General features: G+C 48.9%; 1 protein-coding gene across 1 annotated transcript in view; it reads left to right on the top strand.

The window, feature by feature from the left end:
• Positions 1-21,350, top strand: part of LOC103264798 (FYVE, RhoGEF and PH domain-containing protein 5-like) — a 28,650-nt gene extending 7,300 nt beyond the window's left edge. Inside the window, exons 2-7 of the mRNA XM_021714715.1 lie at positions 2,263-2,421; positions 2,726-2,838; positions 4,062-4,103; positions 4,238-4,454; positions 20,173-20,389; positions 21,212-21,350. Of these exons, the coding sequence (XP_021570390.1) occupies positions 2,263-2,421; positions 2,726-2,838; positions 4,062-4,103; positions 4,238-4,454; positions 20,173-20,389; positions 21,212-21,350 (887 nt within the window). The remainder of the gene's footprint in view (positions 1-2,262; positions 2,422-2,725; positions 2,839-4,061; positions 4,104-4,237; positions 4,455-20,172; positions 20,390-21,211) is intronic.
• The last annotated feature ends 2,009 nt before the right edge of the window (positions 21,351-23,359 follow it).

Raw genomic sequence — 23,359 nt, 5'->3', positions numbered from 1 at the left:
ATCCACTCACCTCAGCCTCCCAAGGCGCAGGATTACAGACTGAGCCACCGAGCCCGGCTGAGACTTTCTACTTGGTGTAATCAGAAGGCTCCAAAGGGCCTGAGAAGGAAGTAGTTCTCATGGTGTGATTTGGTGCTATTTAAATGCAAGTCCTTTTTCACTAAGCGTACCTCCCTCCAGGAAACACAGAGTGTATAATAGGATTCAGAGAGCCCTTGGAGACCCCTACGCTGGGTGAGCAGCAACTCAGATTCTAATGGATGATTGTGAAGTTTCTTCTATTCAGTTACTCCTTGAGATGTGTAGACACAGACAGTAGCATCTTAGTAGCTGCAATGATATTATTAAAATTTATTTATTTATTTATTTATGTGTGTATGTGTTTTTTTTTTTTTTGAGTTGGAGTCTCACTGTGTTGCCCAGACTGGAGAGCAGTGGCACACTCACGGCTACCCCATCCTCGACCTGCTGGGCTCAGGTGATCCTTCCACCTCAGCCTTCCAAGTAGCAGGAACTACAGGTACACGCCACCATACACAGCTAAGTTTTTGATTTATTATAGAGATGAGGTCTCACCAAGTTGCGCAGGCTGGTTTTGAACCCATAGGCTCAGGCAATCCTCTTGCTTCCCAAAGTGCTGGGAATTATAGGCGTGAGCCACAGTGTCCAGCAACGATCTTTGATTTCATAAAATAAAATGTGTACATTGTTACCTATGTAAATTTTTTCTGTGGTATACAAAAAAGATTTTGCCATCCTTTAGTTTAAAATACGTCTCCAAAACCTTCTTTTATTCCTGAATTGACCCTCAAGCAAAAAAATATATATACATATGTATATATATATCAGCAGAGATCTAGTCCAGCACCCTTACTTTCCAAGTAGGATGTCTTCTGTCCTAAGACAGTCAGTAGTCTTGGCTAGGGAAACCTGGTCTTTCCTTCTGAGTACTCCACAGCACCCAATATGCTGGGTACACACTAGAAGCTTAATAAATGCATGTGGCTGAGTTGGTGATTTTGAGCACCACAAGAAGAAAGAACTGTCACCGATCAAGTTCCTGTTTCAGCAACACAGTGCTGGGTGCTTTGTATACACTTATTAAATAGACGTTTTATGTAAAATGCTGCACACACTGGTTTGTCTCATCTGAATCCCTGTCATCATATGTCGGTTTATGTTTTGCATGATGGTGAGTCTGCGTTAATCAGTTGGCACTGCACATTAGCACATATCCCTGAGTGAGTCCACGGCCCCCTGGCACTTGCTTTTGAAAACAGCCAAACTTACTGTTAAGTTAGAAGAGTTTTACAGATGGTGTCCATGCGCCCAGCAGTCACATGCTGCTGTACTGGCATTTTCTCATTTCTCCATTCATTTATGGTGGCTTTTTATGTTTATAGATGAGGGCACCGTGGCCTAAGGAGAGCCTGTGAGAGCACTGAGGCTAAGCACGTAGGCCTTTGAGCCGAGCCGCCTGGGTTTCTGCCTACAGTCCACCACTGATTGTCTGTGTGACCCAGGATAAGTTACTGACCTCTGTGTGCCTCAGTATCTTTATCTGTACTCCTAGAAGGGGTTGATCATTGTACGTGCCTTGGGATGTCATTCAGACTCAATGAGCTAATGCAATATGTAGTAAAGTTATCAGTAAGCATTAGCTGTTATTAAGGGACACAATCAAGGTAACATTGTGATGGATGCAGGAGTTGAATTTGATACCAAAAGTGTGGAATTTGAGGGGGAGAATCTGGTTCCTTTCACTGCGAGAGATGTCTGCCCCCCCCACACACACACGACCGTCCTGCATGTGCTTGACTCAAGTGTTGAGGGGATCACATCACATTGGTAAAACCGGGGTTGTGACTTTGCAAGCTTTGGCCATGGATGTAGCATTAGCCTTACCTCGGACTCCCCCAAGAGGTGGATTCAGGGCTGCAGACAACAGCCCGGCAGGATTGATTTAGAGTCATTAGCCACCTCATACACCAAGGACAGCAGGGCCAGGGGTTTTGTGATTCCGAAATCATAATAAAAATGCCTATCTCTATGATTATGACTGCAGCTGTTATTTCACTTATAACTTGTAGCTGCTTAGGTAGGAATTTCCAGTCCCCATTTTCCAGAGGAGAAGACTGAGGCCCAGTGAAGTGGTATGAACTGCCTTCTGTCACACAGTTAGCAAGTGGCCGAACCAAGGTTGGAGCCCAGACCTTCTGACTCTCAGCCCTGTGCTGCTCCTGCTACTCCCTGTTTTCCCAGGTCAAGACGTGCCACGTCCTCTGGTGTTCTTCATCCAATGGCTGGCCAGCATCTTCCTTGTAGGAGACAGGGTAGCACAGCCATCCCAAGACGCTTGCTTACTGGTCCAGGACCTCAAGGAAGCGTGGAAGGATGCCCTCCTTTCTTTTCTGGTGTTTGGTGGGTTTGTTGCTCTGCTTGCAGCTCATCCATGATATGCGCTTTCCTAGAATGGATAATGAGTGTCGGGCGCCTTTCTTTTCTTCTGGGCCACAGTGGGGACCTCTGCCCTCCTGTGGCCAGCTGTGCCTGGAGCAGCCCAGAGCTCCTGCTTTGGAGCATGCCAGCTATTTAGGATCACTGCTCATTAGGGAACCTCAGATGGTTCGGCCTACCCGGGAGCACTAGCTCGCCAGTGCGTGTGCCCAGTAGAGAGAGCAGTGGATGATCTGAGGGCCCACACTTCAGGGTTCTCTCTGGCCAGTCCAGGTGGTCACAGAGCTGTGTCTTATAGGGATGCAGCTTGATGACATGAACAGGAGTCTGTGGTTTGTCCACATTACACAGTGTGTGTATGAGAACGGGGTGCGAGCGAGGGTGAGTGTTTCGGCTAACTGATGATATCATGTGAGAAATGAGTTTTTCTGGGTGAGGAGTTGTGCCGAGTGATGTGTGGAACGATGCCTGGGTGGGGTGCTGTGTGTTGCTCCATGGGTTCTTCGACTTTGCCACAGAAAAGAATTTCAGAGCAAGTCTAAAGAATAGTTTAAGAGTTTATTACAAAGAAAGAGGCATACTCAAGAAAGAGCATGGGTGGCCTTAAGAGAGGGCACATGTTGGCTGGGCTCGGTGGCTCAGCACTTTGGGAGGCTGAGGCTAGTGGATTGCCTGAGTTTGCAGGTTTGAGACCAGCCTGGGCAATTTGGTAGGACCTTGTCTCTACAATAAATTTTTAAAAATTAGCCAGGTATGGTAGTATGTGCCTGTGATTCTAGCTAATTGGAAGGCTGAGGCGGAAGCATCTCTGGAGCCCGGCAGGTTGATGCTGGGTTGGTGGTGAGTGTGCCACTGCACTCCAACCTGGGTGACAGAGTGAGACTCCAACTAAAAAAAAAAAAAGAGAGAGGACGTGCTTGCTTTTGACAAGAAACTTTATATACTTTTACAATGATTATTAAGCAAACCATGAGCTAATAGTGGTGGGCTACGGGTATTTAGTCATGAAACCATCTCTGAAACTTCTAAGGTCACAAGGGTCTTCTAAATAAGGAAAGTTGCTAACTAGATTTGGCCTTTTCTTAGAATGTCATATCTGTGTTTGGGGTAATTCCTATTGTTTCTGCCATTTACTGCACTGGTAGTTTCACATTTCAACCCACAAGGTGGTCAGATCTGATATACCTGGTCAGTCAGGTGAAGGTTGGGTACAGATAAGAAAAATGTCTGAACACTTACCCTGCTCTAAGTTAGACTTGCCTGACTGCTTCTAAACTGTGCTAGCTATGCCTGCCTCAGAAGGAGAGAGAGGTAGACCAGGTACCACCACTAGCCTCCATGGACTGAAAATCTGGGGGCTGGAAGGGCCTTAGACCCAAGTCACTAAAATGCACAGTGGAAAAGCCTTAGGATCCAAAGAGTAGCAGTCCAGAGGCAGGTGGAAGGGCATCCTGAACAAGGTGGCTCTTGAGTGGATACTGCAGGAATAGTCGGCTTTGATGTGGAGGGAAGATAAAAATGAAAAACGTGAGAAATGTGACTCCGGTGAAGATGACGCCATCTTTTTCCAGAAGGTACATTGACTCCTTTATTCTGGAAAACAGGTCACATCATCTGCGGGCATGGAGGAGATTGAGTTGACAGGTGTAAGAACTGAACTCAGATGCCATCTCTTTCTAATTTCCCACTTTTACCCTAGACTCCTGTGTGGCCCAACTAACACACCCATGCACTCTGCTGGCGTTCTTTGAGCATCTGTGACTATCAGCTGCTGTTCTAGCGTGTAGAGGTGTGGCGGTCCCTGTGCTCAGTCACTTTCAGACTGGCTGAGGAGAAAGATAGGCAGAGTGGTCGTGAGAGCTCGGCTGGTCGTGATCTAGACTGCAGCGGGGAGCCTTCACTACCTGCAGGCCGTGGGAGGCGAATCTTGATAGGGGAGCAGGGGTTCAGGATGAGGACAGACCAGGAGGAGAAAATGCCTGTGCAGGGCTCTGGAGGTGAGAGGACCTGGGGGACGGGGCTGAGCAGGTGTGGTTGTAAGCTAGAGTTGGGAAGGCGGCCGGGCCCAACAGAGAGCACCTTGTGTGTCAGCTCCATGGACCTGTATGTCATCCCCTGGGCAGGGGGTGCTCATGGTTCCTTCTTTCTTTGTTCCCCTGTTTGTTTTTTAGTTGGGGTTCACTCTGTTGCCCAGGGTGGAGTGCAGTGGCATGCTCATGACTCACCACAGCCTTGACCTCAGGGTCAAGACTCAGGGGGTCCTCCTGGCCCAGCCTCCCAAGTAGCTGGGACTATAGGTGTGCACCACCACACCTGGCTAATTTTTTAATTTTGTGTAGAGTCGAGGTCTCGCTATGTTGCCTAGGCTGGTCTCGAACTCCTGAGCTTAAGCAATCCTCCTGCCTCAGCCTTGCCAAGTGCTGGGATTGCAGGTGTGAGCCACCACACCACGCCTCATGGTGATTTTTCAACAGGGGAGTTCTGTGATGAACATTGTGCATGGATGTGGATACGTGGTTGGCAGGGAGGAGGTTGGAGGGGTGGCGAGATGGGGAGCAAGGAGATTAGTTAGGAGGCCATGGCAGTGGTCCTGTCGGATGAGGACAACCAAGCGAGGGCTGCAGCCGCAGGGGGAGGTGGAGTGGGGTTCTGCCTCCAGGACATGCACCGCGGCTCGTTCTCCAGCGTAGATGGACTCCAGAGTGTGTTTGCTTTTGCATTTCTCCTCTCATCCTCTTTGTCTTTTACAGTCTGTCTGGTCCCAGATAAATGCAAGATTCTTGAAGTAGTTTCCAGTAAAAGGAGTAGCAAGAAATAGTAAGAATTGGGTCTTTAAAATAAAAGTCAAAGCAGACGAGACAGGTAGTAACGTTGGGGCAGGTAATGGTGTGGGCATTCTAGACCACGGACAGCAACTGCAGTTAAAACTCTGAAAGAAGCTAGGCTCGGTGGCTCAGCCTGTAATCCCGCGCCTTTGGGAGGCTGAGGTGAGTGGATTGCCTGAGCCCGCGGGTTCGAGACCTGCCTGGGCAGGCGAGACCTCATCTCTACAATAAAATCAAAAAATCAGCCGGGCGTGGTAGCGTGCACCTGTAATTCCGGCTACTCAGAAGGCTGAGGCTGAAGGATCGCCGGAGCCCAGCAGGTCAAGGCTGCGGTGGCCGGGAGCGGCCACTGCACTCCAGTTCGGGCAACAGAGTGAGACTCCAACTTAAAAAAAATAAATAAATAAAACAACTCTGAAAGAGCCAGCACAGAATCCAGCATGAGAGCCTCCCCATTCTCCCCACCTGCCAGTGTGCCCCCCTCATCCTTAAACCGTGGTAGATGTTTTACTGAAGTGATTCCCTGAGAGAGAGAAACCTGACTCTTTTTTAAAACTACTGTAGGCAGTGCTGCAGCAACAAATAACATCATTGCAAAAGAAAGGTGACTTACAGCCACCACTGTAAATCCTTGGTGGATACAGCAGGGTTGCCACCAAGCCTTCTGCTGAGAACAGGGCTGGAGCCAAGAGCCACATGGCTGGATTTCGGGCATGTCCTAGCCGCAGTGTTCGTTGGTATCTCTGTATCTATCTGTCACCCAGGAGCCTTCCTGTTATTATTAGGTTTTGACAAATGAACTCATGCAGAGCTTTCATTAAGTTTTGTCGAAAGGACCTAGAAATGCCATAAAAATTATTATAATCCCAAAATCATCACATCCTAATGTATGCGGCTGTGCTTCTCGTTGAAATTGACTGATGAGAATACTCAGTTTTTAATTTTCTGACTTAAAATAAGACCATCTGCTGCTGTTTCTTTTAGCAATAATTTTTAATTAAATGCAATAAAATTTACAGGGAAGGGCCCTAATAAGAAAATTGTGTCAAGAACACACTTATTGGTAACATCAGTAGCATGATATTAAGACCCCCAACTATACGTTTTTTTCAAATTTGCGGAGCTATAATGTAGACGAGATCCTGATTAAGTGTTAATCACAATGTGATTTTACCTTCATAAAATCAGGGTTTCCCTCTGTGGGAGGCATGGAAAGAATTCTCGCTAATAGACGACAGCCTTGTTGTTGGGGTTCTTTGGGGAAGTGTCAGCAGCAGCTCTTCCTGACCAGCTGAGCCCGCAAAGAGGGGTGAGACCTTTGTTCCAACCCAAGTCTGGAAATCCTTCATGTATGAGGGGGACCCCCCAGAAAAATCCCAGAATTATCTTTTGGTAGGTGGGCCCCTTGTACTATACTTGGAATTTGTCCCTCCAGATCAAATGGTCAACTAAAGATTTTTTGTTGTTGTCGTTGTTGAGTTAGAGGTCTCACTCTGTTGCCCAGGCTGGAGTGCAGTAGCACACTCACAGTCACCCCAGCGTTGACCTGCTGGGCTCCGGCGATCCTTCTGCCTCAGCCTTCCAAGCAGCAGGAACTATAGGCGCGTGCTACCACGCCTGGCTAATTTTTGATTTATTGTAGAGACGAGGTCTTGCCAAGTTTCCTGGGCTGGTCTTGAACCTGCAGGCTCAGGCAATCCACTCGTCTCAGCCTCCCAAAGTGCTAGGATTACAGGCTAAGCCACCGAGCCTGGCCAACCAAAGTTTTTATCTGGAAGTTTTGAGAAAATTGCATCACGACTTACAGAAAAAACATTCCAAGATGTGGCAAACAGGTAACTGGTTCTTCCACCATAACAACACACCTGTCCACACTGTACTGAACTTTCAGCAGTTTTTGGCCACAGACCGCATGACTCCATGCCCTACCCTCCCTATTCACCCAATCTTTCCCTCAGCATCTTTTTTTTTTGTTTCCCCGAATGTAAAAAGTCCTCAAAGGGAAACGTTTTGCTGATGTGGAAGAGGTGAAACAAAAAACAGCAGAAGCACTAAAAGGCATCGAAAATTGACGAGTTCAAAAACTGTTTTGAGCAGTAGGAAAAGCATCTCGATAGGTGTATTGCATCAGACGGAGGGTACTTTGAGGGGGACTGGAGTTTAAACACGGAAGAATAAATACACAATCTTTTATACATAAATTCTGGGGTTTTGTAGGTCCCCCTTGTATTTGGGCCTCACTTTTCCCTGCCTGTCAAATGGGGGTGAGCATATCAGGTATAGGGCACAGCCAAAGAGAAGCATTGTCTCCACGTTGCATGCATTACTTTAGTAAACACGTATTAAGTGTCCACTATGCAGGGTGCTGCTCTCTGAGCTGGGGAATATGGTGATGACTGGTCAGACAAGGTCCCTGCCCTGGCAGAGCCATTCTGCTGCTGGGAAGGGCCAGATCCTAAGCAAACTCATAAGCAAACACGATCATTCTAGTTTACAAAAAAGAATAAAAAAAGAACTGCTCAATGAAAAACAAAAGTGCCTGGTGGAAGGAACATCGGAGACAGGGTGGTCAGGGAAGGCTTCTCTGAGGAGATGAACTTGAGTGAAACTTGAATGATGATCAGACATCCTCAGGGGGAAGAACATTCCAGGCAGAGGGAACCGCAGGGACAAGGCCCCGTGTCCGGAGGCTGGAGGCCCTTGTGGGACTTGTGGGAGGCAGGGAGGCAGGCATGGGTGGATGCAGAAGGCGATGGGGAGAGTGGTGGGAGATGGGAGGTGGCGTCTTTATAAAAGGCTTAGATGTCACTTGAATGAGGCGCCGCAGGAGGAAGTGCCAGGACCCAGGAATGGTTGGACCATCGGGACACCTCAGATGGCTTAACTGGGCTTGGATGTTCAGGGTCAGGTCAGCCAGTGATTTGAAACTACAGCAAAGACTATTTGCCGTTCAGAGTGGTTCTCAAGGTGTGAAGAGGCTTGGACTTAGAGCTCAGGTCTGCTGTTGGCTGTGGGATTTTGATCATTTGGGTCTCAGTTCTCTCCCACCTGTGACTGCTCTGGAACTGTTTGGCACCAGTGGTTCTGAGTTCCCCCATCTGAGTGCTCTTTACAGAAGATGGCGGTGGTCCAGAGACCCGCAAGGAAACTGGCCCAGGCGTACCAGGGGCAGGGTGAGGATAATACCCCTGGGAATTTGCTGAATTTGGATTTGTGCTCCCTATGTGAATCGATTTGGTCCTGAGCAGTAGAGAGCTATTGAAGGTTTTAGAGCAGGGAGGTGCTGTGATCAGCCAAGTACTCAAGCACAATTATTGTCAGCTGTGTGGGGGGAAATGAGGGGAAAGAAGCCATCACAGAAAGGTGGCTAAGCATGTCTAAACATCAAGGGATCGAGGCATGACAACAGGACTTAATATCTTCGGTCTCTGTAGTGTGGTGATGGTCCAGCCATGGCTATAGCACTGTGGCTCAGAGCAGAATAAACCAGAGCTCTGGCCAGTCTGGGACTTCTGGTAGAGGGGTCCTCACGGTGGTCGATGGTGTTTGGTGGGGACAGACGACAGAATCAGAGAAGCAGTGTGGCACAACAAGGGGAATGTGAGCTCAAGTCCCGCTCTGCCCTGACCTTGTCCTCTGATCTGAGCCTTGGTTTCCTTGCCTGTAAGTAGATACGACGGTCTCATCATCACTATGCTGTCGTGAGGCATGCACAAAGGCTTTGTCAGATTTCACAACTACTGTGTATGCTGCCAGGAGCCAAGGCAGACACACATTGCTGACTGGAGGTTGTACTGAGTGCTAGCAGCATGCCAGGCGCAGTCTTCAACCCTCCGTATGTGTCTACTCAGTTCACCTTAAAAACCACCCCAGATGTAGTTACTGTTTTTTGTTTGTTTGTTTGAGTGGAGGTCTCATTCTGTCTCTCTGACTGGAGTGTAGTGGCACAGTCATGGCTCACTGCAGCCTTGAACTCCTGGGTTCAGGCAATCCTTCTGCCTCAGCCTCCCAAGTAGCTGGGACTACAGATGCATGCCACCGTGTGCATCTGTAGTTTTTAAAAATGTTTTCTAGAGGTGAGGTCTCACTGTGTTGCCTAGGCTGGTCTCAAACTCCTGGGCTCAGACAGTCCTCCCGCCTCAGCCTCCCAAAATGTGGATAGGCCTAAATACTGTTTTTTATTTATACTCAGCACATAAGGATCTGAGGTACAAAGAGGTTGAGGACCCAAGACCACACTCTTGGTCGGCAGCAGAAGCCAGAATCTTACCCCCAGCAGTTTCTAGTAGCCATGCTCTCAGTTATGCTGCAAAGTTCATTCTCACTTTTCATGCATCCTTGCATTTAATTTGCTGAACGTCTCTTTGGGGGTATTCAGTTTGATCTTTTTAATAGAAGAGAAAACTGAGGTTCAGGGTGGTGCCGTGACTTGTAGGCTGGTAGAGTGTTGGAGGTAGGACCAGAAGGAAAATATCTGTAGGTGTGGGTTCTTCCCTCCTTCTGGTTCGCCCCTTTGAGACCTCCCCAACTGGAGTTGACCCTCCAAAGTCAGGATACACAATGGGGTGTGAATCTTCAGAATGGAAATATCCCTAATCTAGGTGTTCAGAACTGGACAGCGTACTATGACTGTCCACTTGCTTAGAGCCACACAGCCAGGGAGTGGTAGAAAGCCATAAAGAATTGCACACACTGTTGCAGTGGCAAAAAGATGATAGTATGCAGAAGGTGAATGCTCCCTTCTCGCCTGGCTACGCTCTGGCCCATGGGGAGTATTATTTGGGCTCACAGTACTCCAGGTCAACAGGACAAAAAACCCATGTTCATTTCTGAGTGATGCATTAATGTGTTTCATCTGGTTCCCCGAGAAGGCCCCAAGACTGCCTGGCCTTCATAAGATGAAGGCAGTGCCCAGCCATGTGTCAGGGAATTGTGTGCTTCCAGCTGAGAACGGCGGTGCTTGCCTGTCTCGGAGATGCCTGACCTTGGCTGTTCTCCTGTGAGAAGAGTGTCTCAGAGCCGAGATTGTTTTTCGGGATGATGTGGCCGGTCTCTATGTAAACAGACCCATTCTCTACACGCACGAGGTTGGTTGAGAGCCCTGGACAGAGCCCAGGGAAGTTTCTCCAGGTCAAGGCATGACCCAAAAACTGGAAATTTCAGGCCTTCTTACATGATTTTAATTAAGAAAATAAGACACACACACACACATACACACACTCACTTTAAAAAAATCCTGCCTTACCGAGTCTGCTCAGGAATCTTAAGTTCTGCAATTCTCTGTTAATAGTGAGACTTTGTTACACTGAGAGATGTGTCCAGCAGGACTCTCCTGTGAAGCCGTGAGCTTCCCATCATGAACAGTAATTAAGCAAAAGTGGAAAGGACAGCAGAATCTATCCTGAGGCTCTTGTGACTTGCACAGGCCAGAAAGTCTTGGGGTCATTTTTGGCTGGGCAGACAGAGTTTTAAGGAAGCATGTGGTCTGCTGTAGCTACTGCCTCAGCAGCCCCCAAAAGAGTTCCAGACCCCAAGGCTAGAGAGGCCTGAGGAGACTGTAGGAAGATTCAGTATCAGCTGAGGCCCGTTGCAAAGGCACCTCCCGGTATAGTGAAACATAGTTTTCATGGCCAGTGCCCACTTTACGTGGGTCTTCTAAAATGCCAAAAGACTCACCTGTTGAAAAGGGTGCGTTCAAATCCCAGCCCTACCACTTGCCAGCTGTGTGTCTTTGAGCAAATTACATAACCTCTCTGGGGCCTCAGCCTCCTCATCTGTTAAAAACAGGAGAGATGACATTAGCTACCTCAAGAAGTTGTGAGGACTGAGAAAGTTAGTTAATGCTTGCAAATAATTTAGCAAGAGCTTGGCACGTTGTGAGTGCATAATACATTTTAGCTGTTCTTATTAACACTGTAGCATTCAAGGCAGGCCATTATGAATCCTCAACCACCCGAGAAACCAGGGTTTCAGAGGAATGCGGTTTGAAAACCCCACCTCATCTCATACAGCCTGGGAAGCCTTCTTTTAATAAGAGCTCTTTGTTGGGTATACATATTTATGTCTGTTTCACCTATAATTCAATCAGAGGTTTACAGAACCCTGTGCCTTCTGCCAGGGTAGGCAGAAAAACAGTGGCTCCTGCCCATCTTCCAAAGCCAAGTCTTTTGTTCTGCTGAGGGAGAGAAGCCATAAGTGTGGCAGGTAAGCGGTTTAGAGGGTCAGTAACTACTGGATCATAAGCTCCTGGATTATAAGACCCCCTCACCTTCTGTTTGATGAGAATGGAGTCAACAGTGTTAATGGGGACAGGAAGCCACACTCCCAGGCACAGCAGTCTGCCATTGTCTTATGTGTGTTATGGCATTCACCCTCCCAACTGCCATGTGGGACCAGTCCCGTTTCACAGGTGAGGAAACCGAGGCTGCAAGGCAGTCTTGGGCCTCCTCGAGGAACCAGATGGAACACATTAATGCATCACTCAGAAATGAGCATGGGTTTTTTGTCCTGTTAACCTGAAGTACTGTGAGCCCAGATAATACACTCCCTGTGGGCCAGAGCGTAGCCAGGGGAGAAGGAAGCATTCACCTTCTGCATACTGTCATCTTTTTGCCACTGCAACAGTGCGTGCAATTCTTTATGGCTTTCTACCACTCCCTGATTGTGTGGCTCTAAGCAAGTGGACACTCATTGTACACTGTCCAGAGAAGGCACCCAGCAGAGGAGGCACCCAGACAGTCCGAGACCCACAGGCACACAGGAGGACCGAGCAGTGCTTCTTGCTGGCAAGAGTTGCCCCACCTGAGGGGGTATGAGTCACTCTCACAGAGAGTATGGGCAGAGGGGGGCACTGTGGTCGCAGAGGCTGTCCAGGAGACTTTTTGTGTGGGTCAGAAACTGTACTGCAAAACCCAGAAAGGTCAGGAAGCCGTGGAATCTTAATGTGGCAGCCATGGCTGGGCTTGGTGGCTCAGCCTGTAATCCCAGCACTTTGGGAGGCCGAGGTGAGTGGATTGCCTGAGCCCGCGGGTTCGAGACCCGCCTGGGCAAGTTGACAAGACCTCATCTCTACAACAAATAAAAAATTAGCCGGGCGTGGTAGCGCGCACCTGTAGTTCCAGCTACTCGAAAGGCTGAGGTGGAAGGATCGCCGGAGCCCAGCAGGTCGAGGCTGCGGTGGCCGGGAGCGGCCATTGCACTCCAGTCTGGGTGACAGAGTGAGACTCCAACTCAAAAAAAAAAAAAAAAATGTGGTAGCCTTATACTTGTGCACTACACGTTACAGCTTGCAAAGCTTTTCCATACTTGATAGATCCCTCGACTCTTGCGACCTTTTGGAGTAGGCACCAATTAAAGGAACAGTTAGGCAAAGACCTTCAGAAGAACAGGTGGTTATTTTCCATGTGAGACCTTGGATAAGCCATTTTCCAGAATGCGTCTCAGTTTCCTTGACTGCAAAATGGGAATAATAGGCAGTGACAAGCATCTAGCAGTCAAGGGGAGCCCGTGCCAGGTGCTTGGTGCAGGGCCTGGAGTACAGACAGTTCTCAGTGAATGTGATTGTTGTTGCATTATGATTGTGCCCAAGATGAGGAAGAGATCTGAGGAGGGGCCCCTGTAAGACTAGTGTTTGGGAACTACCAGGACAGGGCCGGAGATGAAGAGCGGAAAGCCACACAGCTGGCAAGTGGCAGAGTTGGGCTCAGGACCCAGGCCACCTGCTGTGAAGCCCCTACGCGTGCGTGCCACACAAGGAGCTGAGTCCCTGGGACTGACCTGGGACAGGGTGTGGTGGGCCGTGGGCCCCACCTGCTTTTCTCCAGTGATAACAAGGAAGGAGGGTGACGTCATGGGGCTGGGGATTGTTCTGGGCCACGCCCCCTCCTGGACACTCTGTGGATGCTGCATCTGGTTTCCAGGGAGGTCCCTGGTCCCAACCCAAGTTTCCTTGCTGGCCAGAGGCCAGAGGTCAGGGCTGGTGCAGAGCTGCAGAGTGAGTCAGTGGCTTAGCGAGGATCAGAGTTGAGGCAGCTGCTCAGCCTCAGGGAAGAGAAGGCTTTCCCCATCCCCAGACCGGACCAGCCTCCAGACTCCAGGAGGCCTCAGGGTCTCCACCCAGCAGCACTGCGAGTGAAGAAATGTTTGTGCTTTGCAGCCCTCTGCCCAACTTCGGAGTTTTCTTTGACTCTCCCTGGCTCCCAGCCTTGAGGAGGAAGGTTCGGGATTCCACCTGGACTGTCTGAACCCCCTCACTTTACAGAGGAGAAACTGGAGGCCCAGGGAGGGGAGGGGAAGGGAGAAGTGCCTTGGTTCCTTGATCACCCAGCCCATCTGCTGCCCTCACTAACACAGGAGGATGATGGGAGGAGGACCATGGGGAAAGGGAGGAAGGGCATGCCACTCTCACGGGCCTTTCCGACTCCACACTAAATGCTGGAAGGGCCCCTCAGGCTCTAGCAGGGAGTCCACCACCCTCACCAACCCCTCCTCCACCCAGGAGTTGATCACTTTCCCCTTTGTCCTCTGGGCAGAATCTGTCCTCCCATGTTGTTTACGTAACTGCCTCCCTTCCTGCATTGTGAGCCCACACATCACACAGACAGCTCCTCCCTGTGTCCCCAGCACTCTCGTAGGGCCTGGGGCCCGACCGATACTCAGTAGAAGTTGGTTAAACAGACAGATGTATTCTGGAGGCTGAAGGATTAAATAGACAGATGTATTCTGGAGACTGAAGGGTTAAATAAACAGATACGTTCTACACCCACCCTTATAGAACCTGCCTGGCATTGATCCTTGCCAGCTCCACCGGGGCGCTGGCAACTGGAGGTCGGGAGAGGCTGGCCAGGCCACAGCCCTGCCCTCACTGGGTTAGCAGTCTGCCCGGGAGACAGCATGAACGACCTGGTTGCACAGTTACTCATCTAAATTCAGCTGTGTCGGGGGCACTAGAGTTAGAAGAACTTCCAACAGGGCCATGACTTATTTGTGTCCGGAGAAGACCTCTGAGAACATGAGTCTTGGGCTTTGTCTTCAAATATGAGGGAGTTAACTTGCTAGAGAGAGTTGATGGGAGAGGGTCAGGAAAAGGCTTTGAGCCCATGTCCTTTCTTCCTTTCTTTTTCTTTTCTTTTTTCTTTTTTTGAGTTGGGGTCTCACTCTTTCACCCAGGCTGGAGTGCAGTGGCATGCTTATGGCTACCTCAGCCTTGACCTCCTGGGCTCAGGCAATTCTTTGGCCTCAGTCTCCCAAGTAGCTGGAACTAGAGGTGTGTGCCACTATGCCCGGCTAATTTTTTGATTTATTGGAGAGATGAGGTCTCACCAAGTTGCCCAGGTTGGTCTCGAAACCCTGGGCTTAGGCAGTCCTCTTGCCTACACCTCCCAAAGTGCTGGAATTGCAGGCGTGAGCCACCATGCCCAGTTGCTTATGCCCTTTCTCCTGCCAGCTCTGCCCTGAAAGAGGCAGGAAGCCTGAGGTGCCTGTAGTGACGTCAAGGTGTGCTGGGCCAAAGCCCTCACTTCCCGCCTGGGCAGGTCACACTCCACGCCTGCACCACACCCCGGGCTCACCCACTCCATCGCCTTCTCAGCCACATGGTGAGGGAGTCACACAATCTTTCAAGTTTCTAACTCGAAGAAAAGGCTTCCCTGAGGAGTTTGCAGGGTTAAAATGGACGTTTGGGCTGGACTCAAAGGGCGCGTAAGTTTGCCAAGTGAAGAGGGAGAGACGGCCATACTAAACAGAAGGGACCACAAACACAAGGGCACCTGCATATGAAGGGTCTGGAGTGCACCATGATCTAGGGCAAACACAAGGTGGCCAAACTGTCACAGAGATGGGGGACAGAAAGAAGGTGAGAGTTTAAGCCCCACGCTTGCAGATCTGGCATAAGAGTCAAAGCAGGGGCTGAGAACGTTGGTCGGCAGGCCAGCCTGGGGGCCAAGACTCCCAGCCTGGGCTCACCCCCACCCCGTGCCCTTGCCGACTTCACTGGCCTGTCCCTTGTGCTTCTCAGCTTTCACGAGAACTACCTGGGATTGGGTAGAAGGCTCGCAACCCTGCAGGTAGAGATGGATAGGGTGTGAGCTAACAGCCTCTTTGAGGCTGGGATCTGGGCTGCCTCATAGTTATCCCGGGAGAGGCCGCCACTGGCTTACAGAAGTCTCATTCTCCAGGTGCTGCCAATCCACATGCCTTGGTGACATGCACACATAAGTTCTTTGAATAGGCCACTTACGGCTAATAGCTAGGGGCAAGGAGGCATTTAGGCGGCATTGGCCGGAGAACTGGCCTCTAGGTTTTGTGGTGTTTAGAATCCTGCATCTGCCCTGTCCCTCCGGCCTGAGGACCAGCTGGTTGTTGTATCAAGTCTAGGCCACTCCTCCCACAGAGGTAGAGACAGGCTGGGAAATGTTTTCAGGGTCTCTGTGAATCACTGTGACTACAGCAATCAAGTGTGGTCATTCACAAAGGTGTTCATTGTGTTTCACAGTTTGGTTTTGGGCTCAGAGCCCTGGGTCACCCTCTGAGGGTAAGAACAGGCCCAGAAAGGGTCCTGGTTCCACATGTGGGCCTTTTGGCTCTCTGCTGCTTGCTGTGTACCTGTTTGTTGTGTTCCTATTTCTGGGCCTTAGTTTCCCCCATTTACAAAAAGAAGCGGAAGGCTGAGGTGGAAGGATTGCCAGGGCCCAGCAGGTCGAGGCTGCGGTGGCCGGGAGCGGCCACTGCACTCCAGTCTGGGTGACAGAGTGAGACTCCAACTCAAAAAAACAACAACAACAACAAAAAAAAACCCAGAAAAACAAAAAGAAGGGTTTGGTTAAGTGATTTCTTAGAGCTATTCTGAGTCTGAGGTGACATATTCATTTTTGTTGCTGCCCTAGTTAATTTACCTTAAATTTAGTGGCTCGAAAGAACAGCCATTTCTTTCTCATCTTAGGGTTCTGTGGTTAGAAGTCCAGTGGGCTCAGTCAGGTCTCACAAGGCCAGAATCAAGCTGTCATGCTTAAGGTCTCACAAGGCCAGAATCAAGCTGTCGACTGGCCTGGGCTTTTGTTTGCAGCCTGTGAACGAGAAAGTACATCTACACTCGTTCAGATTGGTGGCTGACTTTCATCCCATGTCGGGCTAAGGGTCTTGTGCCCCTGCTGGCTCTCAGCAGAGGCTGGTCTTTTTTCTTAGTGGCCACCTGCCTTCTTTCTCACACTGTCCACATGACCCTCTCCATCCATGACGAGTTGAATCACATTCTGAATCTGACTCCAACCAGAGAAAGTTCTCTGCTTTTAAGGACCCATGTGATTAGATTGGGCTCACCCAGATTATCAGGGATAATCTCCCACTCATAGCCTTTGAAACTTTGGGTCCACCTGCAAAGTCTCTTTTGCCATGAAATGTGATATATTTATAGATTCCGGGGTTAGGGTGCGGTCATTTTAAGGGATAGTATTCTGCCTACACAGTCCATACTCTGACCCCCGAAGATTCAGGTCTATCTCAAATGCAGATTACATTCAGTCCGTCACAGCCAAGGTTCCCCAAGGTCTCATCCCGCGGCAACATCCATCTCATCTCATCAGCTCAGAAGCCCTAACTTCCATGATCTAAATCATGATCTAAATCCAGTCTTGGTGAGGCTCAGGGTATGATCCACCCTGGTGAAATTTCTCTTTATCTACGAACCTGGGAAACTAAGGAAATACATTATCTGCTCTCAAAATACAATGATGTGACTAGTTAGGGACATTCTAATTCAAACAGGGAGAAAGTGGAAGGTGAAACCTTCTCACCAGAGCAAAGGGAAAACAAGAGAACTAGCAGCATCTGAGCCCCTTCCACCCCACCTGGCCTCTGCAGGCAGGCATTGATTGGCTGGCCTCAAGTCCACTCATCATGTTCTGGCCCTGTCTTTGGAATTTCAGGAGTACACAGTGGCACAGCTCTGAATCAGGTGGTTAGAAACAATAGAAAATTTAATTGAAATGCAGCAGAAAGGATTTAGGGAAGACTTAAGGGTGGGCAGTGTTTGATTTGCAAAGGTTTGACCAGATGCAGTGGCTTACACCTGTAACCCCAGCACTTTGGGAGGCCAAGGCAAGAGTTTGAACACCAAAAAAGGAAAAGCATGTGCTTCTAGCACCTTCTCTTCCATTCCACAACACTAGTGGGAATGCATAGACTTTTGCAAATGTTCGATCTGTCATTTCCCAGCTGGGTGGAATCAGGCAATCCATTTCACCTCTTCTGAACTTCTCCTTTTAAGTGTGCTCAGCTCTAAAATGGAGATGTCACTGCATATGTCCTTGACTGGTGAAGATCAACTGGGAATGGCATGTGGAGAGTGTTCTGTAGAACTTAAACCATTTGCAAATAAGTAGCTCTGTTTGTGGACGGGGCCCTGCGGTGCCACCTGGGGCAGGTGTCCTGGAAGGTTGGCTGCCCTAAGACCTTCTCCTCCTCCTTTGGAATGACTCCACCTCCCTGAGATAATCCAATTCGCTGGCAGGTGTTTAGAGGACAAGAGGTGGAGGATATGGTCTTAGGTGGCATGGCACAGAGTCACAAAGGTCTCAACAGTGGCCAGAATTTTGGCCATAGAGGAGGAAACAGTGCTGCTGGGCTAGTCCAGTGGGAGAGAAAGTTAACCAGTCCATTTTGGTTCAGAACCCCCCAAAAAAGTTCATAAAGTTTTATAAAATGTCACATGTACTCCAGGAATTCAGATCTCCAGGGAAAAAGCACATCTCACACCACTGGGGTCCTGTTCTCCAGCCCCCTCCCAGATATAGGTACACGTACACACATGCGTGGATATACACACAGACACACGTTTATATTCATGTTTATGTGTATACATCCCTCCCCTTGACCCTTGATTTCTTCTAGACATAAAGAGAAGCATACTGAATACACTCTTCTGGGTCTTGTTTTGTTACTTTAGAGATTGTTCTCTATTGGGGCACATAGATCTGCTCCCATTCTTTCTAATGACTACAGGGAATTCCAATATCTAGTCATCACCTATTGATAGATATCGAGTCATTTCCAGTCTTATGCTACTCTAGAAACACTGCAGTTAATAGCTTTATACATATTTGTACACATTTATGAATATACCTGAAGGTACAAAAAACAACCAACCAGTTCCACCATGCTGACATAATCACTGTCAGCATTGGGTGGTATTGCATTCTTGGCATGGGAGAATATGCTCATGTATAGCGTGTGTTGAACAGGGATGTGGTCATGTCATGCCTAAAATCTCTCATCTTGCTTATTGTATTTAAGCAAGATATTTACACTTGCCTGTATTTTTAAATAACTTACTAAACTAAATGAATTAACCAACCTAGTGGGCCAGTCTGTGGCATCTAGGCATAGCGCAGTAGCAGTAGCATGGTTGTGCTCCAAATCAGTGTACTTGTTCCTTTCGTGGCCTATTTAGAGAGCTTGTAATATTTTGCTGTTGCATCAAGAACACTCAGTAGGGCAACTGCCGTGGGTGCCCTCCCACTCTGGGAGCTTGTCTGTCCTCTCAATAAATCCTGATTTAAAAAAAAAAAAAAGCAACGCCCAGGTGAACCTATTTGCAATTAAATTAGCTTTTCCAGCATTTGGGTTTATTTCCCTGGGAGAGACAGCAGGGTCAAAGAGTTGCCAGAGTGCGCTGCAGAGGGACTGCCTAAGTGATCCCCTGGGCCCTGCTAAGACAGGCCTGTCTAAGATGGGAACAGTGCTGTCACCCAGAGGCAGTAAGGAATCGCTGTGAAGATGATTCATAAAAGTGAAGGCAGAGGAGTTCCCATCATAAAGTGCAGTTACGGGCAGGGTGAGCATTCATCGTTTTGGACCGGCCTCTGTTTGTACCAGGTTGCTTCAGGAATGCCGGGCCGCTGGGTTCAATGCTGCTCCGCCCTGATTTGTATCAAATTATGGAGGGCTGATGAGCTGAGACAGGTCAGCGTGAATAATTCAAGATTCTGAGACCCAAAAGGATGACTGGAGAGAGGAAGAAGATGAAGAGGCTTAGTTAAGGAGCAGGCTTATTTTTTTAGGATAAGATTTCAGAGAAGATACAGGCAGAGTCACAGCTAGAGGGCATGGGTATAACTGACAACTGTCCTTTCTTCCTTATCTGGAAAGGACACGGGGGAGGGCTTCCCAGCTGTCTGTCAGTCTGGGATCTGAGTGCGAAAGGGAGCCCTGTGCCTCCACGGTGTGATTGAGGGGTGGTGGCCCCTAGGACACCTCTGCTCCTGCCTTCTTCCATGCGTTCCCAGTCATTCCCTCAGAGAGCTTTCTCCTGGGAGTTTAGACCCCCCCCCACTCTCCTGATGTGCTGGGGTCTAGTAAATTGCGTCCAACAACGCATCTGCAGTCCTTTCTTTCCAGAGGGGACTCGGGCAGCTGCTGAAATCCAGATGTTTGGCTTCCATCTCCACTCGGCACAGAGCTCGGCCCGAGAGTTACGTCTGGGATGTGCTTTTGTCCTGGAAAGGCATCCTGGCTTGGGCAGCTGCAGCTTTCCGGGACCCAGTGAAATGTAGCTACACGTCCCTATGTTGAAAATGCCAAGTTGTCCTCACACCAACTCAGTGGTGCTCTCAGCCAGGCCCATCTACCATTCCCTCCACGGAGCTTCTCCTTAGACCTCGCCCTCAGGTCCACAGCCACGGCCCTTGCCCTCGGCATGAAGCTGGAAGCAGCTTTACCATGGGACCAGGATCTTCTAAGCGTGGCCTCCTTCCCGATCAGCCGTGCTCGGGGACAGGCACTGTCCCGGAGGCCAGCCTGGCCTAGGTGACCCCCACCCGAGCCCCGCCTACTGCATCCAGGCTTGTGGGGGCACATGCTCCCTTTCCTCAATGCCAGCTCTTCCCCCCCTCACCAGGAACCATCCTTCAGCTTCTCTCCCCTCCCCTCGATGTCCCACAGAACCAGCCATGTGGAACTCCATCTCGTTCCTTCACCCGTCCCGAGCACCCTGGCTTTGTGCGCCTGCCCATCCCCTGCCTCGTACCCAGATGCCCCTTCACCTTTTCTGCACGTTCAAGTCCTCCCCAAGGGCACTCCCCCTCTCCTCGAAGCCTTGGCTTTGTCCTGTGGCGGTTTGTGATGTCTCTGCTGTTTGCTGGATCGTCCCCAGTTTACCTCCCCTCCTCGCATGGTTCTTGGGATCCTCTGCTGTCTTCTCTGCTGGGGGCTGTGTGTGTGTTCTCATATCACAGTTCCCACTAGATGGCCCCTCTTGGGGGCAGGGGCTCCTTCCCTCCTTCCTTCAGTGTCTAGCAGGTGTCCTGCCCGTTGGAGACTGAGCTGGGTGTGAGAATGGGCAGGTGGTAGATGGCCAGGAGGGTGGGTGTCAGACCCGTCCCTCTGCCCGTGGCATCATCTCGTCTAAGACAGATTGTTCCCATGAGACCTCTGGGCTGGGCCTTCTCCACACTGTTGAAATAGAAAACAGAAGTGTATTTTAAAGTGTTTGTTATATTTATCGAATGAAGTCTTATGTTTCTTGCTCTTAATTTAAAAATCCTGAGAGTTGAATACTTCATATTTCTTCCAGGAAAAGAGAATCTAAATTGAGTTGCCTTTTTTCCTTCATGTTTGACATCTTGCTTGATTTATTATTTTTTTCTTTTTAGACTGTGGCTCTCGATGAAAGGAAGGGTCTATCCTGAACTTACACAGCCCTTGGCGCACAGCGGGGTCTCCATATAGAGTGAATGGAAGTGTGCTGTGTCAAGCAGCATGGGAACCCTCAGGATCTCTGCCTCTTGGAAAGTGCCCTCCATCTGGGCTCAGACTGGGTTTTTAGCCTGGGAGGGGTGGGACCGATGTGCTGTGTCAGAACCCTCTCTGCTGTGATCTTTTCCTCTTAGCCTTGAAATCTGGGTCTGCCCCCGCCTTCCCTCTGTGGTCACTCTCAGGCTTGACACTGAGTCAGCCCCCTGCGAACAGCCGTCCGCCCCAGGCTCTGCAGCAGGCGGTGCGTTCAGTGTGCCAGCTGCATGCCAGGCAGCCCTGACTGGGGATCTGCTGGACACCCCTGCCCTCCATTCTTGTTGAGGTTGTGTCCAGCCCCTCTTCTTCAGGGTATAGCCTCCATGGACAGAGCACCACTCTGGTGGCTGGAAGCTCTGGATGCTTGGGGTCCATACCTGCTCGTGCCCAGAGGACCTGTCTAACTTCCTTTGATCCTCTCTGGCAACCTGTGAGTTGGAAGGAGGAGATTCCTGTCCACACTTGACAGGTGGAGAAATTGAATCTCAGAAAAAAGAAGCGTTTGCTAAGAGTTGCACAGCTTGGGAAGCTGGGGTTTGAACTTGAGTCTCCTGGCCCTTTCAGCCACAGCACCTCTCAAATCTTAATGGGCTTTCAAACAAAATCATCTATTAAAAATGTAAGTTCCATAGATATAAAAATTCTCAACAAGATTCTAGTAAATTGGGTCCAACAATGCATCTCAAAATCATTCATGACCATGTAGGTTTCACCCCCGGGATTCAGGGCTCATCCAACATCCACAAGACCATAAGCATAATTAAAAACATCAACGAGCCGGGCTCGGTGGCTCAGCCTGTAATTCCGCGCCTTTGGGAGGCTGAGGTGAGCGGATTGCCTGAGCCCGCGGGTTCGAGACCCGCCTGGCAACTTGGTGAGCCCTCATCTCTACAATAAATCAAAAAATAAGCCGGGCGTGGTAGCACCTGCCTGTAATTCCGGCTACTCAGAAGGCTGAGGCGGAAGGATTGCCGGAGCCCAGCAGGTCGAGGCTGTGGTGGCCGGGAGCGAACACTGCACTCCAGTCTGGGCGACAGAGTGAGACTCCAACTCAAAAAAAAAAAAAAATCAACGAATATAAAAACAAGAACCATATGATTATATCATTAGATGCAGAAAAAGCTTTTGATAAAATCTGGCAGCCCTTCTTATAAAAAGCCTTGAACACCTAGACATAGATGGAACATACTCCAAAGTAGTAAGAGCCATCGATGATAAACTCACAGCCAATATACTGCTAAATGGACAGAAATTGGAACCATTTCCCCTGAAAACTGGAACAAGATAAGGCTGCCCACTCTCACTCCTCCTGGTCAACACAGTGTTAGAAGTCCTAGCAAGAGCAATCAGACAAGAGGAGGAAATCAAGTGTATCCAAATAGGAAAAGAGGGAGTTAGGTTATCCCTCTTTGTGGATGACATGATCCTATACCTTGAAAACCCAAGAGAATCTGTCAAAAACCTTGCACTGATAAAAGATTTTGGTAAAGTCTCAGGGTACAAAACAAACGTGAAAAAAATAGTCACATTCTTATACACCAACAACAAACAGAGAGCCAAATAAAAAGCACAATCCCATTCACAATAGCTACAAAAAAATGAAATACTTTGGCATATTTCTAACCAGAGAAGTGAAAAACCTTTACAATGAAAACTACAAAACACTGCTCAGAGACATCAAAGAAGACACAAACAAATGGAAAAAGATTTCATGCTCATGGATTGGAAGAATTAACATTAAGATGTCCATCCTACCAAAGGCAGTCTACAGATTTAATGCAATACTCACTAAATCACCAACATCATTCTTCTCAGACCTGGAAATGACAGTACAGAAATTCATATGGAAGCATAAAAGACCATGAATAGCCAAAACAATCCTCAGCAAAAGAAACAAAGTGGGAAGTATCATACTTCCAGACTTTAAACTCTACTATAAGTCTGCAATAATCAAAACAGCCTGGTATTGGTACAAGAACAGGCATATAGACCACTGGAAGAGGATAGAGATTCTGGAAGCAAAACCTCAATTTCTCAATCAACTCATCTTTGAGAAAGCCTCCATCAACAACCACTGGGGAGAAGAGAACTTGTTCAGTACATGGTGCTGGGAAAACTGGCTGACCACATTGCAGAAGATTTAACTCTAGTCGGAATGACCACAATCGATAACTCAAAAAACAACAGATGTTGGAGAGGATGTGAGGAAAAGGGAACATTTCTACACTGTTGGTGGGAGTATCAACTCGTGCAACCTCTGAGGAAAACAATGTGACGATTCTTAAAAGATCTAA

The sequence above is a fragment of the Carlito syrichta genome, unplaced genomic scaffold (assembly GCF_000164805.1).
Source record: "Carlito syrichta isolate Samal-C Ts95f unplaced genomic scaffold, Tarsius_syrichta-2.0.1 Scaffold305726, whole genome shotgun sequence".
NCBI classification, from domain to species: Eukaryota; Metazoa; Chordata; class Mammalia; order Primates; family Tarsiidae; genus Carlito; species Carlito syrichta.
Note: the sequence above shows the minus strand (reverse complement) of the source record. Positions and strands in the feature narration are given on the sequence as shown.